This window comes from Cyrtonyx montezumae, unplaced genomic scaffold (assembly GCF_038088225.1).
Source record: "Cyrtonyx montezumae isolate F1298 unplaced genomic scaffold, pur_monq_1.0 scaffold_2, whole genome shotgun sequence".
NCBI classification, from domain to species: domain Eukaryota; kingdom Metazoa; phylum Chordata; class Aves; order Galliformes; family Odontophoridae; genus Cyrtonyx; species Cyrtonyx montezumae.
Window position 1 is genome coordinate 17279352 of NW_027071936.1, and position 17936 is coordinate 17297287.

At 40.7% G+C, this 17936-nt stretch overlaps 1 protein-coding gene across 1 annotated transcript; it reads right to left on the reverse strand.

Annotated features, from left to right (window-relative positions):
• Positions 1-3425: 3425 nt before the first annotated feature.
• On the reverse strand, positions 3426-11937 carry LOC136048724 (cytochrome P450 2U1). Its single transcript, XM_065736502.1, has 5 exons — positions 11664-11937; positions 8075-8707; positions 5468-5629; positions 4395-4562; positions 3426-4004 (listed from the first exon to the last, which is right to left on the reverse strand). Exons 1-5 carry the CDS (start codon positions 11815-11817, stop codon positions 3826-3828), a joined length of 1296 nt encoding a protein of 431 aa, XP_065592574.1. The 5' UTR covers positions 11818-11937; the 3' UTR covers positions 3426-3825.
• Between the last annotated feature and the right edge of the window lie 5999 nt (positions 11938-17936).

Genomic DNA, 17936 nt, shown 5'->3' on the forward strand with positions numbered 1-17936 from the left:
GGCGGGGCGAGGGCCGCGCTCCGCCCCGGGGAGCGGCCGTCCGGGCCTTAAGCGCTCTGCGCGTACCGCTGTGCCGAGCGGGGTCAGCGCAGGGGACGTGCTGCCGTGTGCTTTTAGAACTCCTCGCTAGCACTGGGCTGGCGGCCTGCCGGCAAGGCCGCTCCCCTCGCCGTCCTGTGGCAGCGTCCTTCTCTCAAGCTGTGCCCTGCTGCCCCAGCCGGCAGCATTGCAGCACATCGTGCTTCTAAGCTACAACGGGCCCAGGGCCCCGTCCAGGCCGGCCGTGCACACCAATCCTTGAGTTGTTGCTTTGTGAACATTACTGACTGAATCCTATCAGATACAGACCGCCATCGTTTTCCATCTAGTTCCTCCAAAATCGGAGCAGCGAGCACTTGAAGTGAGGCAGTGGCAGCTGACAACTGATTCCTTGAATCAGCCCTGGGGTAAGCATTAAGCAACTTATTTTCTTCAGACACAAGAGCCAAAGCATTCTATTTGTGCAGTGCAAAAAAATATCACACTAAGCCTCATCCAACTTCAGATCAGGCAGGGGTAACAAGGGGCTGCTGGAAACAGCTTCACCCACGCAGACTCAGAGCTACCATTCCCTGGGTATACAGATGACCAAGCACATAACTAAAATCCCTAAAAAACCCTTACACCGAGCTACCTGCAGTACAGCTCCAGGCTTGAAGCCCAGGACGTCCACAGGCAGTCACTCCTCTGCAGAGCTGTCCACACATCTGGGCTCATACCCACTTAGTCCCTACAAGTGCTTCAGTTACATGCACCCGGTTCTGTATGTCACACCCCTTCTTCTCTGCCCTCCACCTCAGGCTCTCTGACCCCTCTGTGCTACCCGTGCAGCAAAACAACCCCTCAGCTCTGCCTACTGTTCTGTTCCTTTCCTACCTTGGTCTTCAGACTGCGTATCTCCTTCTCAGCAACTCTTACCTTCTTCTGCATTCTTCTCCCTCGTCCTTTTATATGTTCTGAGCAACAGGGTTTTTAAAGCTGCATTGTGAGAATAAAGAAATATATTAAATTACTTGCTCACAACGTGCCTGCTATTATATTTTCCCATTTCCTCTTTTCCCCTCCCCTTGCCCCTCTTCATCTCACTCAAACTTTTCTTTTTTAGTAGCATGTACAACATGAAATATCACAAGCTTAACCAACGAACAGAATTCATTAAAGTGACTACACAAAACCATCAAACACTTAGGAACGATTTTATTAAACAAAATTATACTGAAGCAAATTCTGAAGTCATTTTTAGAAATAGACATTTCCAGCATTCAGAAATAGCTGTTTGCTCATACAAACATTTCTTTCAGTAAAGCATTTGAGATGCTTTGTCTTCTGAAAAAAAAATAAAAATAGGAGGGGATGAATGCATTTACAATATAAACCAAGTCTGCTACCACTTACAGTTTACCACAGATGGCAACACAGTTTTGAACCACTAATACTTCCTTGCTATTGTTTAGTTTACATAAATTCAGTGCATCTGGAAGCAACAAAAGGCATGTCTTTATTGTCATTTTCAACATCATCTTGCATTCTGGCAGATCCTGACAGGGCTGCAGCATCACATCAGTGTTTTCAGCTTGTTATACTATGGGTGTTTGATTATAGCTATTGCCAAGAAACTGTATTTCCAAAGTACTATTTGTAAGAGGACAACTTTCAAAGGTGACATTTCACACTAAACTCAGCAGGCAAGATGAACACAGATATGTAATCCCCCATACTATGTGGTTATGTGAATTGTGTCTTCTTTGGAATCAGTAAAAAATAAAGTGCTTTTCAAATATGTCCTGAGGATTAAAAGGACAGATATATAAATCATCAGTTGCACACCAACATCATTATGTTTCTTAAAAAGGCATTATGACAGAAAGATAAACATTATCAGCAATTAATTCAGCTTTGCAATTAAGCATATACTATTTTAAGGATTTCCAGACAAAAATCCTATCTGTACATTGTTCACTGGAAAACATAAAGCTAAAGAAATAAGCACTTGTTAATCCAATGCAGTCAGCTTTTAGTGCAAGTTCACTAGCACTGGTACCAAACTCAATGTCTTGTCATGCTATGGGATTTTCAAAAATCTCATACAAAGTAATAATACTATCACAGTACAGGCTAACCTATAAAGTCAAAAGCTAGCCTTACAAAAAAATGGATGGTCTCACAAAAGTGCTGGGGTACATGAACAACCAATTGATCACTCAGAAGTCAAGTCACCGTGTCATTCAAAACAGCTAACGGAAAACCTTAACTGAAATCCAAAGTATCTTGCAGTCTTTGCCAGGCACTATTTGGCTTTTAAAGATTTAACAGGAGACAAGAATAGAGATAACTTAAAGCTTAAGAACTAAATTTTCTTTTACAATTTAGGTTTCATTTCTGCTACAGAATTCCCAATTTCACTTTACAGTTTATTTCACCTTCCAGCCTCGTGAACTTAGCATTGGGAGGAACGCTAGTACTTTCTAGATCTCCAGTAAGGGGAAAAAAAACATCCCTAGAAGAGTACACATTTATTTCATCAAATATAAAACTCTGCTAGATCAAAAAGTATACGAAGAGGCTGAAGGATGGTAAAGAACAGTTATGTAAAGGTTAACAGTTACACATCCCTCAAACATCAGATGTTTGAGAAACCTTTTAAATAAAAGGCAGTGAGACTGAGCACCCCGTTCTGAAATACCTAAAAGCAGGCTTCCCTGATGCTCAGTTTGATAGTGGTAAACAGCACTGAAATTATGCTTGAAGAAAAAGTAAGGTTCTTGTATACTTGTATTATGCGGACTACAGATCTTTTTTACTCCATCTAGAAGATAACAAAGAAACAGCCACTACAGTCAAACCTCAGGAACGTTAGATTCCTCATTTCCATGCCTAAACTTTTAAGGCCTACATCTATAGCACCATGTATATGTATATTTGATGTAAGATTCCAGTTTTCAAAGCCAAAAAGGTTGTGGCAGTACCATCCACACCGCCTGTAAGGAAGAACCTGAGTGCAAGCCCTAGCTTCAGGACTATCCATGCAGATGCCTTCCTGATGAGCAGGCTGGTGGTCTCATCCAGGCTGCAGCCAAAGAACAAACCATCACTTGTGACACAGGAAAAACAGGGAGCACTGTCAACCATAGATGTGCTTTGGATACCTGGCTTGGCACCAGAGTTCTGCTTTATGCTAGAGAAATTAGCTCCTGGATCAAGGAATAGAGACTGATTTGATCCAGTCTCCACCTGTAAGTTACCCACGAGACAGAATGCTCCAAGATTAAAAGAAGTATCGTTTAGCTCTTTCAATAAAGTATTCATTGTTATTTGAACTCCAATGATTGTAATGTTTCTATGCACAGAAAATGCTAACAATACCCTCTTATTTGTTAATTCTTCTATAAGATGATCAGTCATTTGATCAACTCAATGTTCACATACCGCTTTCACCAAAACAATTACAATTCAATACAGTGTTAACAGGCCTTTTTGTATCATTCTCCCATAATTAACATTTGACAAACAGATAGTATTAGCTGAACAGAGGACTTAAGCCCAGCAAGTTTTAATATCAAATTGCCAACTATGTTGTCAGTTCATTTGTGGAATGCAACAGATGACAAATAATAATAATAATAATAATCTTCCATCCAGAATTGCAAATGGATCTTTCTCATTGGTATGAAAGCCTATGCAGTTTCTGTTTTTTCTGGGAAGAATGTAAGAAAATAAGCTGGACATAAAACAAAGCTAGGCTTTACAAGTACAGCATTTCTTCGTTTGATCATTTGTGATGTTATATCATCTCTTCAACGCTATTATTTTGAACGGACAGGGAGCTAAAGTTAGACCAAACCTTCCCTCCATAGATGGTTTTTTAGCATTTTCAGGGTACAAAAAGGTAAAACTTTGTATTAGGCTTACAAAAATTAAGAACAGCTCCATTTTTGCCAACTGCTCTCCCATGCACACACGTTTACCTAAAGAATAGTTAGAAAGACACACATTAGTCATTTTTATACTGTTGATCCATTCGTTAACACACATGCAATTCCTATGCCAGTGTATTCCAAATACAGAATTGCTTTAGCTATCAGTAAGTTATGGACTTTACTCTCTGGTATTCAAGTCTAAGTTTTGCTCAGCTTTACTGCTTGGGTATTAACAGTACTTACATCCATAGAAGAAGCATTATCAAAGTAGGATTCATCACTGCTCATTTCTGCTTGGCAACGGCAGCTTTTAAGAATCCAACCTATTTTGCAAGCCACCAAACGCATGAGTCCTGTGAGTCCTTTTAAACCTCATGCTTCTGAGGCCCTACACTTGATAAAACAGTATCAGTCCCAACCAGCATGTGGATATCTTACCCATTCCAAAAGGAATGAATGCCTCTTTCTTAATTAGCTGGCCATTTTCATCCAGAAATCTTGTTGGTTGGAAGTCATCTGGGTTCTCCCAAATGTTGGGATCTCTGTGTACCGACCACAGGTTGGGCACAATCACACTGCCCTTTGGAATAGTATATCCCTGCAGCACTTAAAAAAAAAAAAAAAGCACAAGGTGAACTCTGCTAGACCAGCTGGGTCACCATCACACCAGCCAGAGCTGCTGGAGAAAAAACAAGGTATGGCAACAGCTCCCTGCAAGGAAAAGGCAGCTGAGAAGCCTCAGTCATGTTACTCTTCCCCAGAGCCTCCCTTCAGCATGCCAAAACCACAGCGGCAGTCATTAGAAATGCATTCTACTGAACGGAAATGTGACCCAGTTTCCTCCCAGTCCTCTGCTGTTACAGAACCTCAGTGCAGAGAAGATGGAGGTAAGGAAGAGGCATGTGTTTTGAACTGTAATCACTAAAGGGCTTTGAGGTGACTAGTGTCTTTTAAGCTTGTTACACCTTATTGTTCTGCAAGCCAAAACATTAAAAAATCCAATCAATTCAGAAACGGATTTGAAAGCCTAGTCCTGCTGCCTCTCGCTGCCTTAAACCAGTTCTCAGCTATGTTTATGAAAATCTACAGGCAACAAAAGGACTTCAGAAAAGGTATCTATTATTATTTGTACTGTATATGCCTTTTAAGCTTCAGCAAAGCAATTACTTGTAAGTATGTTTTTCAGACCTCTTTATCAAACGACCAAAACCAACTCCAGCTACCAAGGTAGACTCAGCTTCCAACTACCCACGAATCACATCAGCCAACACAAACTGACACCCAAGAAAAGACATTACTCTAAATTAGAGAGATATTCTGAACACTAGGTCAGATATGCTGCTTACCTTGGTGAATATCTCAAGCCCACCCACTCTCTATATAAATGGCATTTTACACACTTGAGTTACAGGTCTTAATATACAAACGAGTCTCTGCAGATTCTCACCATATGTCCCATCAGATCTTCACCCACAAGAGAAATAATGTATTAAGTCTCTACAAATGCTTACCAGCAGTTTCTGAAGCCATTCGTGGAATAGAAAGGGGAACAACTGCAGTCATCCTCTGCACTTCCATTATGGTCGCCTCCGTGAAGGGCATTTGAGCTTTGTGGGTAAGAGAAGGAACTCTGTCACGTCCTAGAACTGCTTCAATTTCTGCGTGAACTTTCTCTATTCAAAGAGAGTGATGAAAAAGAACAAAAGTACAATATGTGAGAAGGCACAGTTTCAATTTTGCTCATCTGTGTCTCAGTGTTTACATAAATTTGTCAAAAGTGACTACAATACATGATTTTCTAGCCAAAATAACTATGGCAGCATAAGCCTACAGAAAAGTCTCAGTAACGAAGAAACTAACCAAGTACAATCTTGACAACAGCCAAGAGTAAAGCTACCGAGAGGACAGACACTGACAGTGCTACTGTGTTGGCTAAGCATAGGAAAAGTTCTGTTTCAGTTCCAAATGTAGTTGTAATCTTAGTTAACAGTTTAACTATACAGTAGATCAAACATTAAGAGTCTGGCCTATCTTTAAAAAGTAAAACAAATGAAAAGTGCATAGACTACATGACCCAGCTGCTCTCTGGTCCCTTTATAGGTCAGTTTTTAGAACTGGAAAAGGTGATAAAGAGATGATAAAGCCTTAAATGTTATTGCTCTGGGTACCTCATTCTGGAGCAGGAATTCTGGTGTTGTTACTGCAGGCATTAAAAGCCATGCAACTCCTGTTTCACTGTTTGCTGCTTTCTACTCACAGAACCTAAACTCAGCTATTTCTCATTTACCCAGAAAGGCATAAGATGTCCCTTTCCCCACAGGAAACATCTCACATTTTGTTCAGCATACAAAAAGGTCTGTTAATAGAAGTTGCAAAAATGCAAGATTTGTCTTTCTCTTGGATTGGATGGTCCATTCTCATTTTTTTACCCTTGACACCCTGAACGTTTTGTGGTTGACCTGCTTGCCTTTTCCAAGATTCAGAACCAAGCTGCTGATAGAACTGAGGTCTTTTCTCTCTGGCACTGATTCAAGATTAAATGAAAGCTCAAAGCAAAAAGTTTGTTTTCAGAGACAGAGGAGCATTCAGAAAGATCATACAGGTAGTGATGAGTGAACACTTGCTGCCATCTATTGGGGTTCTTAAGAAAACAAGTTCTCATATAAAGAACACAAGACATAGCTTAACAGTAACAGATCAGCTAACGGTGTGGCCCATTGGAAACTTGTCTGTGGGTTTTGCTACTTGTTTCATTATTATTTATTTATTTCTACTGGCACATCAGAGCCACGCATTCAGGTATGCATGTCATGTCCACAGTAATTTAAATGAGGATTTTTTTTTTTTTTTTTTTTTTTTTTAAGAAAGTCAATGCCCTTAATTTTTCTATTTCATGCCAAATGTCATACCACTGTCCTATCACAAACAACACTTCTTAGGAGTTTGTGAAGATGCGTGGAATTAGAGAGCAGCCCAAATGCTGCTAGCCATTCATTTGCATTTCCAGAAAGTATCTGCCTGCACTTATCACTGCTGCATTTTCTTGTTTTTCCCTTAGGAGATAAGAGAAAAATTACTGAGGAAAGAAAGAAAAATAAGGTCCACATATTAAGTCCCAAGCAAACAGGACACATACAGAATGGGACATTAGAAGTAAGAGAATTATATTACATAGCTAAGTGATATATATGCTCTAGGGTACTGAACTTAAACATATTGTTTAACACCAGCCATGGCACAAGGAAAAAGGTAATTAGAGAAAAGTAGTAAAAGCAGTAGAAATCTAAAAAGAAAAACAATTAGCACATGTACACAGCAGACAAGAGGGAAGGGGGATTCAAACAAACGAATTCAGCACACAAAACCCATCCAGCTCTCACCTGTGTAATTTAGAACACATCTAATTCCTGTAACTATATATCAAGACAAGCAGGGATAACACACAACCATTAAAGTTAGGAGGAGCCCATGCAATTCATTCTCTATGAACTCTGTCTTGTATATACAGAACTGATACCCTATTTTGCAATCTTTGCTCAACAACTTGTGTTGACTTTGTACAATAAACTATGATCTTGACCTATTTGAAGAGGTTACTGCAGAGTTACGTACTGTAAACAAGTTTCTATCAGCTAATTTGTAAAGCAACTGCAGTATGTGATGTGGAAGCTCTGATTTGACCTCCCTCTACAACGGCTAGTGCTTCACTTCTCCAGACTCTCCATATATGTTCAGGAACCTCCTTACCACTGCATATCACTACATTACTACTGTAAGCCTGGAATCAAACAACTGCCAAAAAGAAAGAAACAAACAAAAAACAACCACCAAGCCACCATGCCAAGGTCCCCTTGAGTTGCTTGGAAAATATAAAGTTGTCCCAAAACAGAAGAAATGCATAGAGACAGCACAAATGACAGTTTAGATAGATAATATACAGCACTAACATAAAGATCATCGTAGCAGGGTAGGATAGAAAAATATATTTTATTACATACCAGCTTTTTGAATTGCACATACATATGTAGCTGCACTCCTGATGATTTCTATAGTGTTGCTGCTTGCTTTCAATTATGAAAATCCAAGTGGAGTTTAAAAAACACCAACAATAGTCTTACCTTGTACTTCTGGGTAGAGGGACATGTAGAGCAGGCACCACAATATTGTGTTAGAAGTAGTGTCTGTGCCTGCAATGAACAGGTCTCCAATGATAAAGAATAGGTAGTCTTCATTAAAACTGCTCTCCTTGTTTTTCTTCTCTTCTTCTGCATGGAGGAAGTACATATCAATGAAGTCCCTGGGGTTTGCTGCATCCAGCGTATCCCTGTGCTGTGCGATTATTTTCTTTAGAAAGGCAGTGATGTCTAACTCTGTTTTTCTAAGCTCCCTGAAAGGCCCAAAGGGAAGGTAGTACAGCCACGGGCAGATGTTGACCAGGATCATATAGCTGTTCACACTTAGCTCCAGAGCACGGGCCATGTTCTTCAGCATCGTCTTGAACTCCAGATCTTCATAGTTGAAACGTCTGCCAAAGGCCATGGAGCAGATAACGTTGGACACCGCATTGCGAATAATTGGAAAGGGATTGAACGAATCCTTCCCATGCTTCAGCATTTCCTCCTTTATGAACTTCAGCTCCTCAATGATCTTAGGCTCTAAGCTGTGTCTTCCTACTCCAAAATGTCGCAGTGTTGACAGAGAGAATTTCCTCTGTTGCTTCCAGACAGGGCCATAAGGTGCAAAAATAACACCTGAAAGGGAAAAGAACAGTCTGAAACAAAACTGTTCTGTTTTCATGTGGAAAGAGGGGAAACAGTTACACAGGCATGCAAGCCATAAGCCAGAGGAAGGGAGAAGATACACAGCAACTGCCCCGAGCACTAAGTTTGGAGCTAGGGGAGCGTCCACAGACGCAACAATGCAGATGCTTTGAGCAAGACAGAATGTGACATTAAAACGTCAATTCTTTCCTTTTCTATTATACTGATTTCTCACCGTTTGTGTGTGTACATAGTTCTATTGTAAGTACTGCTTTTAACCACAAAGATACACATGCTGCAAACAAACATGGAAAGCAAAGACTGATTCAGAGTCACTTGGCAACAACCTGATTTGCATCTCTACATTTCAGTGCCTCCAGGCAAATGTTCTGCCAGATTAAATCACTATGAAATACAGTTCAGTTCCTCAGCTTCAACTGAGGAGCTTCAGTTGTAAGCTTCTCTTACAAGCAGAAACATCTCTGCCACACAACCAAAATAAGCTCTTTCTAATACTCCACAGTTAACCCGAGAATATTTAAAGTCATCAAAACAAGGGGAAATGTTGCTTTCATTCTCCTAATACAGCAACATCATCAATTTTGTCCAGAAATAAAAAGTTACTTTATAAAAAACGCATCAATTTTTCTATCAAATGCAAATTTCAACACCGTGTTAAAATGGAAAAGGTCATAAAGAATCCTCAACAGAGGGATGCATGATTTTTCCATATTCAACACCACCTACATTTCTCTTAAAGCCTTCGTGTACATAGCCCCAACAAACTGGTAAGAAATCTACAAACAAAACTCTGTAGATCCGTGAAATGAATGTTTCCTGAAGGGTTTGCAGTCCCAGAGGTATAAATAGTTCAGTGTAACATAAAGACTAATCTTCCTTGCCAGATTTTCTGATCACATTATCTATTCTATTCACGTTATTGGACAGAAAAATAATGAAAATTCCAATGAATGACCTGGTTTTGAAAGTCCTAGCCAAAATAAGCAGAGCATTATGATGAGTCAGTGCAAGATGACCATCAGCTGAACTTTGCCTCTGTACAAAACCATTAGCTATTCTCTAGCACTTTTAAAACAGAACCAAAACTTCTCAGATCCTTTTTTTCTTTTTCCCAAGCAACATTTCCCATTACTGCTGCTACCATCAAGCAGTTGCAAGGGTGGGTGAAATAAGAGGCTTATTGAGGGGCTGCATTTGGCCAATAACCAATAAACCAAGTCAGCTGCTGCAGACAGACCTGTGGATTTCTTGTAATGAAGCAATGCTTTATCACTGTTTCTATCCCATAAGAAGTGTCTCCAAAATGGACTACACATACACAGTCTTTTTCTGTCACTAGAAAAGTTAGTTTCAGGATCCAGATAACCTCACAGAAAAAAACTGACTGACTACCTCAGATGTAATAAAGGCTCTCCTAACCAAGGCAATAACTTCTCACTACCAGAGCCTTTCCAGCAGTCATGCACAGAGGCTGCACAGCACTTCTTCTGAAGCTCCCAAACCTCTCACTATTGCAGAACTGCAAGAACTGATTTGCAAATTGGAAAAGTGTAACAAAGGAGAGAAACAGATTACAGAGAAAGAAGAGAGTACAATTAGAGTAACAGAGGTAACTAATCTGCCAACTGTATCACTGGCAGACAACAATAACAGAAGAGCATTCAACTGTTTTCTGTAATCTGTGTGGACTGAAAATTCAAGGAACTCAGCACACACGAATGTAGCATGGAAATCACTTTGAAGAAAATGAAATAATAAATTGTGAAGCAACAAGAACTCAGAATTATCAGGACTTCATGCTCATTTAGAGCAAATTTCTATCAGCTGAGAATTAAAACCCTTCCAATACAACAAAGCAACGAACACACAGACAAGCAAAAGTCCTTTTTTACATGAAAAATTCAAATACAGCAAGTTCTGCCCAAGGTTATTCCCCCACCCCCTTAATTTCTCACTGTTTGGTTTAGTGTTGCTGAAATACTGGCAGCACTGACAAACAGGATTCACGACAGAGAACATTCAGCTTCTGCCTTGCTGCATGCCCATGCACAGGGCAGGACTACAAGTGCTGACAGCCTCCAACCTCCCTAGCACTCAGGTCTTCACTACCCTTCCCAGCTGCAGAATACAAAAATGCTTTACTAAAATAAAAAATAATACATCAAAAACAGACTTTTTTTCCTACAATCATGTTCTTCCTTCTGCACACGTGCATACAGCCATCTCCGCTTAAGAACCACATCGCATTTATGTTCTCTGTTGAGGTCCCACTCTGCTAAGAAGTCCTTTCCTTTTTCAGTTGCTGAAATGTGGTTATTTGCCATTTTGAATGCTTCCGCTCGCTCTCCTCAAAACACAATGATTTATTTGCACCTTACACAACACAGCTGAGATAAGTCCTTCTCTCTTTCACATTATACAGAGTAGCAGTAAAGAGTGAAATAAATCATCTATCTTAGATTGCTTTCTTGTATTACGATTTTCTTCCAAAATGATTTTTTTGAACGCATTTCCTCTTTTTGTCATGTACTCCCTTTAAAGTAATTTTTATGCGAGCGTGGACTACAGCAAGAAGGAACTACAGCACCTCTCAGGGTCAGAAGGGATAAAGCCTAGAAATAAAATAAAATAAATTAAAAGGATTTTGTTTACACAACGAAGAGCTAGGAATCTGAAACAGACACCCGCACAAATACAGGTGGGGCAGAAAACAGACAGAGCAGCCCTGCAAACTCGGTGATTCTGTGTTTTCAGACAACCTCGTGCACCTTCCAGCAGCAATCAGCTCCCAGATGCAGCTAAACCCCGAGCGGCACGACCCCACCGCAGCGCCTTAATGGGCGCAGCATCCCTGCCAGCACAGCGAACGCTGCTGCCGGACGTCGGGACGAGCCGGGAGGAAGCGCGGAGCCCCGCAGCCCCTTACCCTTCTTGTGGGTGATCATGAGGACGATGGGGACGGAGGGGCGGTCGCTGAACACCTCCGCCTTCTGCACCAACGCCTCCCGCACCGCCCCGAAGGTGTTGAGGACGATGAAGGGCCGGCTGCCCACGAAGAGCCGGAAGATGCTGCCGTACATCTCGGTGAGGCCGGTGAGGAAGACGTGAGGGGAGAAGACGGGGGAACCGCGGCCGCCCCGCGCGTCCAGCACCCATCTCCGCAGCGGCGGCGGCAGCAGGGCGAAGGCGAAGTTGCCCACCAGCGGCCAGGGCGCGGGGCCCGGCGGCAAGCCCTGCGGCGCTCTCGGCCGCAGCAGCCAGTAGCAGCCCAGCCAGCACACGGCCGCCAGCAGCAGCTCGGTGGCGCTGGGGGCCCGCACCAACCATTCGCCGCCCGCAGCGGCCGCCGCCGCCGCCATCCTCTCAGGTGTCCGCTCACAGCGCCCCCGGCGCCGCGTAGCGGATTAAGATGGCGGGGGCGGGCGGGCCGGCCGCGGGAGGCGGGGCCTGAGGCGGGCTGACCCCACACCCCCAAAACGTAACCCTAAGGTGCTGGGCGAGGCTGCGGAGCGCTCCTCGGAGTTCTTGTTCTGGAGAAAAAAGGACAAGCGGCACTGAAAACAACGGCTGGGCTACAGGGAAAAGGTTTTATTGCAAGTAAGTGTACAGGAGTTACAGGAGTTCTAGACATGTAAAGCGTCACGGTCCGCTTTTCTCCAAGCGCTTAAGGCAACGGGATGCAATCTCTTTAATCTTATAAACAGCAAGCGGATCTTTTACTGCCGCTGAAACAAAGCAGAAACTAAGATCACATTTTAATCACCTTAAAGCAGAACAGAAAGCAGGTTTTATTTTTATTTTTATTTGTCCATATTTGGCAGAAATTCAGTGGTTCAATTACAGTGTTGACAAAAGAGGCGCCTATTAGAAAAAAAAAAAGCACAAAATAATATGAAAACTTGGCTGAACAAAATAAAATCTGAGTCACGAGAGAAGTTTTATGTTCTGCACTCAATCAATACATAGCTAAGCTATTTAGCACATCTAAAAATCATTACAATTTTCTTTACGTTACAGTTTTTTTGTTTCTTTTTATTTTTTCCCCACATAGAAGTAATCCAGCCTCACTTCCATCTCAGCCTGTTTGACAAGTGACTGGAGAAAGTAATTCTGCTTTCCTCGGAAATCATTCCTTCCCACATTCCTACTACAAGGTAATAAAAGCCATCTTTCATTTACTTAAGCTCTTCAGGAAAGTCCATTCCTCAATCTGTTTCACCCTAGAATGAGTAACCAAAGCTCTTGCTTTTAACAGGCAACTCCATGGAATGGGCAAAGAGCCCTCTCCCCTCCTTCCTCCCTGCCCAAGCAAAACTTTCATTAAAGAAGGTACTTAAACAAGATTAGTTCAAATGAATTAACATTTCTTTAAAGGTAACTAAGTTATAGTATTAATGCCCAAGCAAAAGAACTGGGATTTCTTCAAACTATCTAAAGTAATATAATATTTATTTCTCAAATTTTGTCAGCCTTTGAATCTTATCACAACACTTGGCCTGTAGGCTGGTTACTCTATGTAGTTGTTAACATTCATTTTCTTCAACAACAGGCTGCATTTCTGTGTATTTCAGTTTGTAGGTGACTTTTTGATTTTTATTTCCATAGGCACTTTGTTTGCAAACAAACCCCAACACTTTGTTAAAAGTATATTGAAAATGTTTAAAAGTTCTCTGAGTAGCATTCTCACACTGGCAATCATAGTAATCAAGTCGCAGCAGATGCTAACGTGGAAAATCCCACTAGACAGCACTTGCCACGTGCTCACAAAAGCTTCCTTTTTGCAGGGGCATTTATACATGCAGCCATTTCCTTCTAGTAATATTTCTACTTCTATTGCACTTTGTAAATAAATGCAGAATACAGTTTTGTCTGAGGCTACCAGTGTCTAAAATAAGATAGTTACATTTCCCCATGGCCTAAAACTGTTACAGATGGCTTCATTCTCTCCCTTTGGCTCTTCCAAATTTCCTGCTATTAAAGCAAGCTCTGAGAGTAGTGAGACAAAATACAGACTATTGTCACTAGATTATCCATCTTCGCTGGATGATTAACTTCATCGAAAGCAGAAACAAACCAGTCCCAGAATAGTCTTTGCATAGACAAGAGAAGTTATTTATTTTAAAGACAAGTCTTTGAGAAGCCTGTCCACTTCTTAAAGTAACAAAAGCAAATGGTTTGGAAGAACTTTTTCAGTATACAAAAGGTGCAAGCCTTAGAGCTTAGAGCAGAGGAGCAGTGCCTCAGGTGACACAGTTCTACAATACAGACTACTCACTCACACATACCTATACATGACCATACCCCGCCTGCACTTTCAAGGATGCAGAAGTGGAATATTTCATACTTTCTCCCTATTAAATCACACTTATTTCAAAGTTGGCTATAGCATGGTTCCCAAATATTAAAGGCATCAGCACTTCACAATTGCCGGTTGAAAGGGAGCCTTTAACAACTGTAGGCTTTCATTTCTCTTGGAGTGAAGATGTAAATACTGCTGCCTGAAGACTCAACTTAGAATGATTAGGAAATGTGTTGCCCTTTATTATATGCAACATAGAACTGTAACTAAAGAGGGGAAAAAATACAAACTCTTCTATAGAAGGCACAAAGAAGTTTTTTGTCTTAAGAAAAGTTTGCTTATGAAGCTGTAAAACAATAAGAACTTATCTTCCGTAATCTCAACAATCTTAATTAAGGCTCATTCACACTGACTCATAATATCCTACTACAAATTACCTTGATAACCATGTCAAAATTTCACTTGCAAATTTCACTTCTGCTCTTTAGATACGGCTACATGGTCATCTTCCTTCACAAATTTATTTCTCCAAACTTTCAGCAAATGCAGCTACACTAGATAGTAAGCAGCATCTCCTCATAGAATTTTCTGTCTTCAAGGCTTCAACAAGGCTGATGAAGCCAGAGGATGTTTTTTAAAGGCACTTTATGCCTTAATCCTACCTAACAGTTTTACCTTACATCAAGTTTCAAGCGATTAGCTGTCCTAAGCATTTATGAAAATTCTATCTCAGAACTCTAGTCTACACTCTCCTACCCTCTTCCTGCATTTAAAATATATACAATAACATTTTGTAGGTTTTATATAAAATAAATAGAAAAGGGTCGTATTTTTATAAAAAGCATTTAGAACAAGCTTAAAATATAGAGAAATTGCTTTATTGAAAAAGGTGTCAAAACAGCTCTGCTTAGTGTTCATGGGTGATAAGAGAATACCAGCTCTCGATATTTTTTGAGATTAGCACCATAGATGGACATCATTTTTTGGACTTTTTGTTTTTTGAAAGATGAGTGTGGTCATGTAAGTAGTCCAATGAATTTCACTTGTTTAGTACATACATTGACCATAAAAAGTTCCAGCTTCTACGTGCCAAGTGAGCAAACCACAGAGGACAAATTTCTTCAACATTAAGACAAATTTCTTGAACATTTTTACCAAATTCATGGTCAGCAGTGCAAGTGATTATGACAGATAGCACCTTGTAAGATATAAGCTATAAGATGTTTACATTATTGCTTTTTTTGTTTGTTTTAAATACAGCAAGTGCAATTATTGCAATTTAGTGCAATGGTTGTTTTTGTTTTTTTTTTTAATGCAGTGAACATAGATTGCAATGTCTTACAAATCACAACACCAATATCACATGGCAAACAGCAAACTACAACACTGAGTTGTCATCTGCTTAACAAGAAGTAGTTGATGTGATAGGAAGTGTCATAATGTTCTCAGCCTTTTACAGTTTAAGAGCCAACTCTTGCTAATGGTGAACAGTTCACAAGAAAAGGAGGTCCAGTTGGCAAACATCAGCAAAAACTACAGCACAAGAGCCCTAAAGTAGTACCATTTATTAAAGAAGAGTTATACTGTATAGTGTTTGCAGAACTGGACCCCAGAACTGGAAGGAAAAAAAAAATAAAGCCATACTTTAGCTCCTTAGCATGCACAAACCACAGCATTCCTGTTTTACCACCTTTAGCTTCTCAGCAGGCAACAGCTTTCCTGGCATGGTTTTTCCTCAGGGCAGATGCATAGCTCCAACTAGCATTCAAAGCTAGGAATTCAGCCTAGGAAAACATGATGCCAGAAGAGCTGTTGGTTGATGAGAATGAAAACCACGTTGCAATCAAAAGGAATGTCCTGCCTAAGTCTCTCGAGTTCTCCTCAAAGTCACATGGAAACAGCAAGAACTGCAGCCATCAGAACATTATTTCCTCCTTTGCTTTCAGGCTTCTGGCTGCAACCCTGACCCTGTGAAACAACCAGATCTCATCTTTAGCATACCTCAAACATGCTAACCTAAGGCAATAGAAAAAATAAAAATGAACGTCACGAAACATTCACAGAGCAAGAGTTTCTCAATGCAAGTGAATTCTGACACAAAGGAACAAGCATTCCCCAGGATGTTAGGTTCATACATGAAAGTAATTGCAAGTAGTGCAAGGACATGTCTGACAAGAATACTTTTTGGCTTTATTGGTAATTTTGGAGCCTTCTTAAACGTTAATTATGCTAAATATGCATCAAGCTTTAAGAGAAGAAAGATAAGCTGCACAAAGCAGCCTATGATGCACATAAGCACCATTTTGAATGGCCACAAACTGAAAAATTGGAATGTAAAGCCAACTTTTACAGAAACAATGACATCCTGACATATTATCCAAGGTGGAAGAGGGGTTGAAGTTTCAAAATTCTGTTTAAGTTCCATAAGCATAAAATTCACTAGTGGAGTTACAAGGAGATACATTTCCCCTTCCTAGCCAGAACCCCTGCTACTCTCACATGAAGTTTTGAAGCGTGCAGACACATTCACTTCTAGTGCTACTCTCATGCTTGAAGTAACACCAGCTCAGATTAGTGTTGAATTACAACTGTCTTTACAGCAGTTCCCCTTTTCAGCCCTTTTCCTAAGTTTTATAAGTTCTGTTGTACTTTCTAGCTATTGTTGCTTTCCACACTGAAAGGATCCCAAAAGAACAAGCAAAGATGGCTCAGCCTACTGTGCAGATACACCTTAGTCTTTCCACCCAGAAGAGAAACCTCTGTGTTCTGCATCCAGTGCTGTGCATACAGAGCAGACTACTCCACACAGGTACGCTGTGGGCTCCCAATTGCTTAAGTCTAAAGATGCCTTTAGTCCAAAATTGTTTCATTTGAGCTCATTCTCAGCATCTTGGCACTTTTTCTTCCCACTGGGAAACATCATAAAGGAACAGAAAAAGCTTGAAGTGCAAGCAGAATTACTTCAGCAACACACTGAGATATTTGCATGTACTCTTAAGCAGTGACAGTCATTTGGAATAGCAGTCCACAGAAGTAACTATTTTCAAGATCCTTTTCTTTCCCTCAAATAACTGAACTTCAGTCACACTTTTAGTGCCCAGTCTAGAACATTTAAATGTTCACCTTTACAGGTCATTTTTGCGTTGTGCATCTGTAGAAGGCTCCTAGCCGAGTTCAAAACACTGAAGAAAATAAAAGACGGAACTCTACAGCTGTGAAGTCAGCCTGTAGTGAAAACTAGTTCCAAGCATTTGATCACTGCATCTAATATACCTAGAGAGCATTTAAGGTTGTACCCTCTGAATCATTAAGATAGTTTCGCTAAGACAAGAAAAAGTTCAGAGGAACCTTCCCACAAACTGAAGACTTCATCTTGCACTGAAATGAATGGATCTGATCTCAGAATTGTAAAACATACCTCAGGCCTACTGAAATGAGACATGGGATTTGGTCTGATACTAGGCTTTAGCAGGATAAATGGTCTAGGCAGATACTAATGATGGGTGAAAGTTTGAACAGATTCAGATTGAAGAAAGAGATAATCAGATTACTGCAAATCCTCTTAAGAGAATTCTCTCTCATGCCCTAAGATACCTCCTAGTTCTGTCTTCATTAATAGAGCTTTGCTTCTCAATTATATGAAAGTTATCAACGTTTTAAAGTTTTTCTCTCCTCTCTTCTTAAAAAAATTAAAAGGGAGTTCTGGAGAGGAAGGAAGAAATTCAGTGCTAGAGTTCATATCAATGTTCAACGCAGCTTTTTGTTACTACCGCAGCTGCACCTCTTTCCAAGAAAGCAGCAGCGAATGACTAACAATTATTAACATTGATGCCCACACGGGGGCGCTAAGCACATAGAAATGTCAGCTTACAGCGCTTTCAAGCGTTGCCAGTCATTCCT

What these genes read in the sequence shown, in the direction of transcription:
- LOC136048724 (XM_065736502.1), bottom strand. Translation starts at nt 11,817, where the DNA reads ATGTACGGCAGCATCTTCCGGCTCTTCGTGGGCAGCCGGCCCTTCATC. An exon ending in CCTCTACCCAGAAGTACAAG is followed by an intron (nt 5,630 to 8,074) that starts GTAAGACTATTG and finishes CTCTTTGAATAG; the next exon opens with AGAAAGTTCACGCAGAAATT. An exon ending in ATTCATTCCTTTTGGAATGG is followed by an intron (nt 4,005 to 4,394) that starts GTAAGATATCCA and finishes ACTATTCTTTAG; the next exon opens with GTAAACGTGTGTGCATGGGA.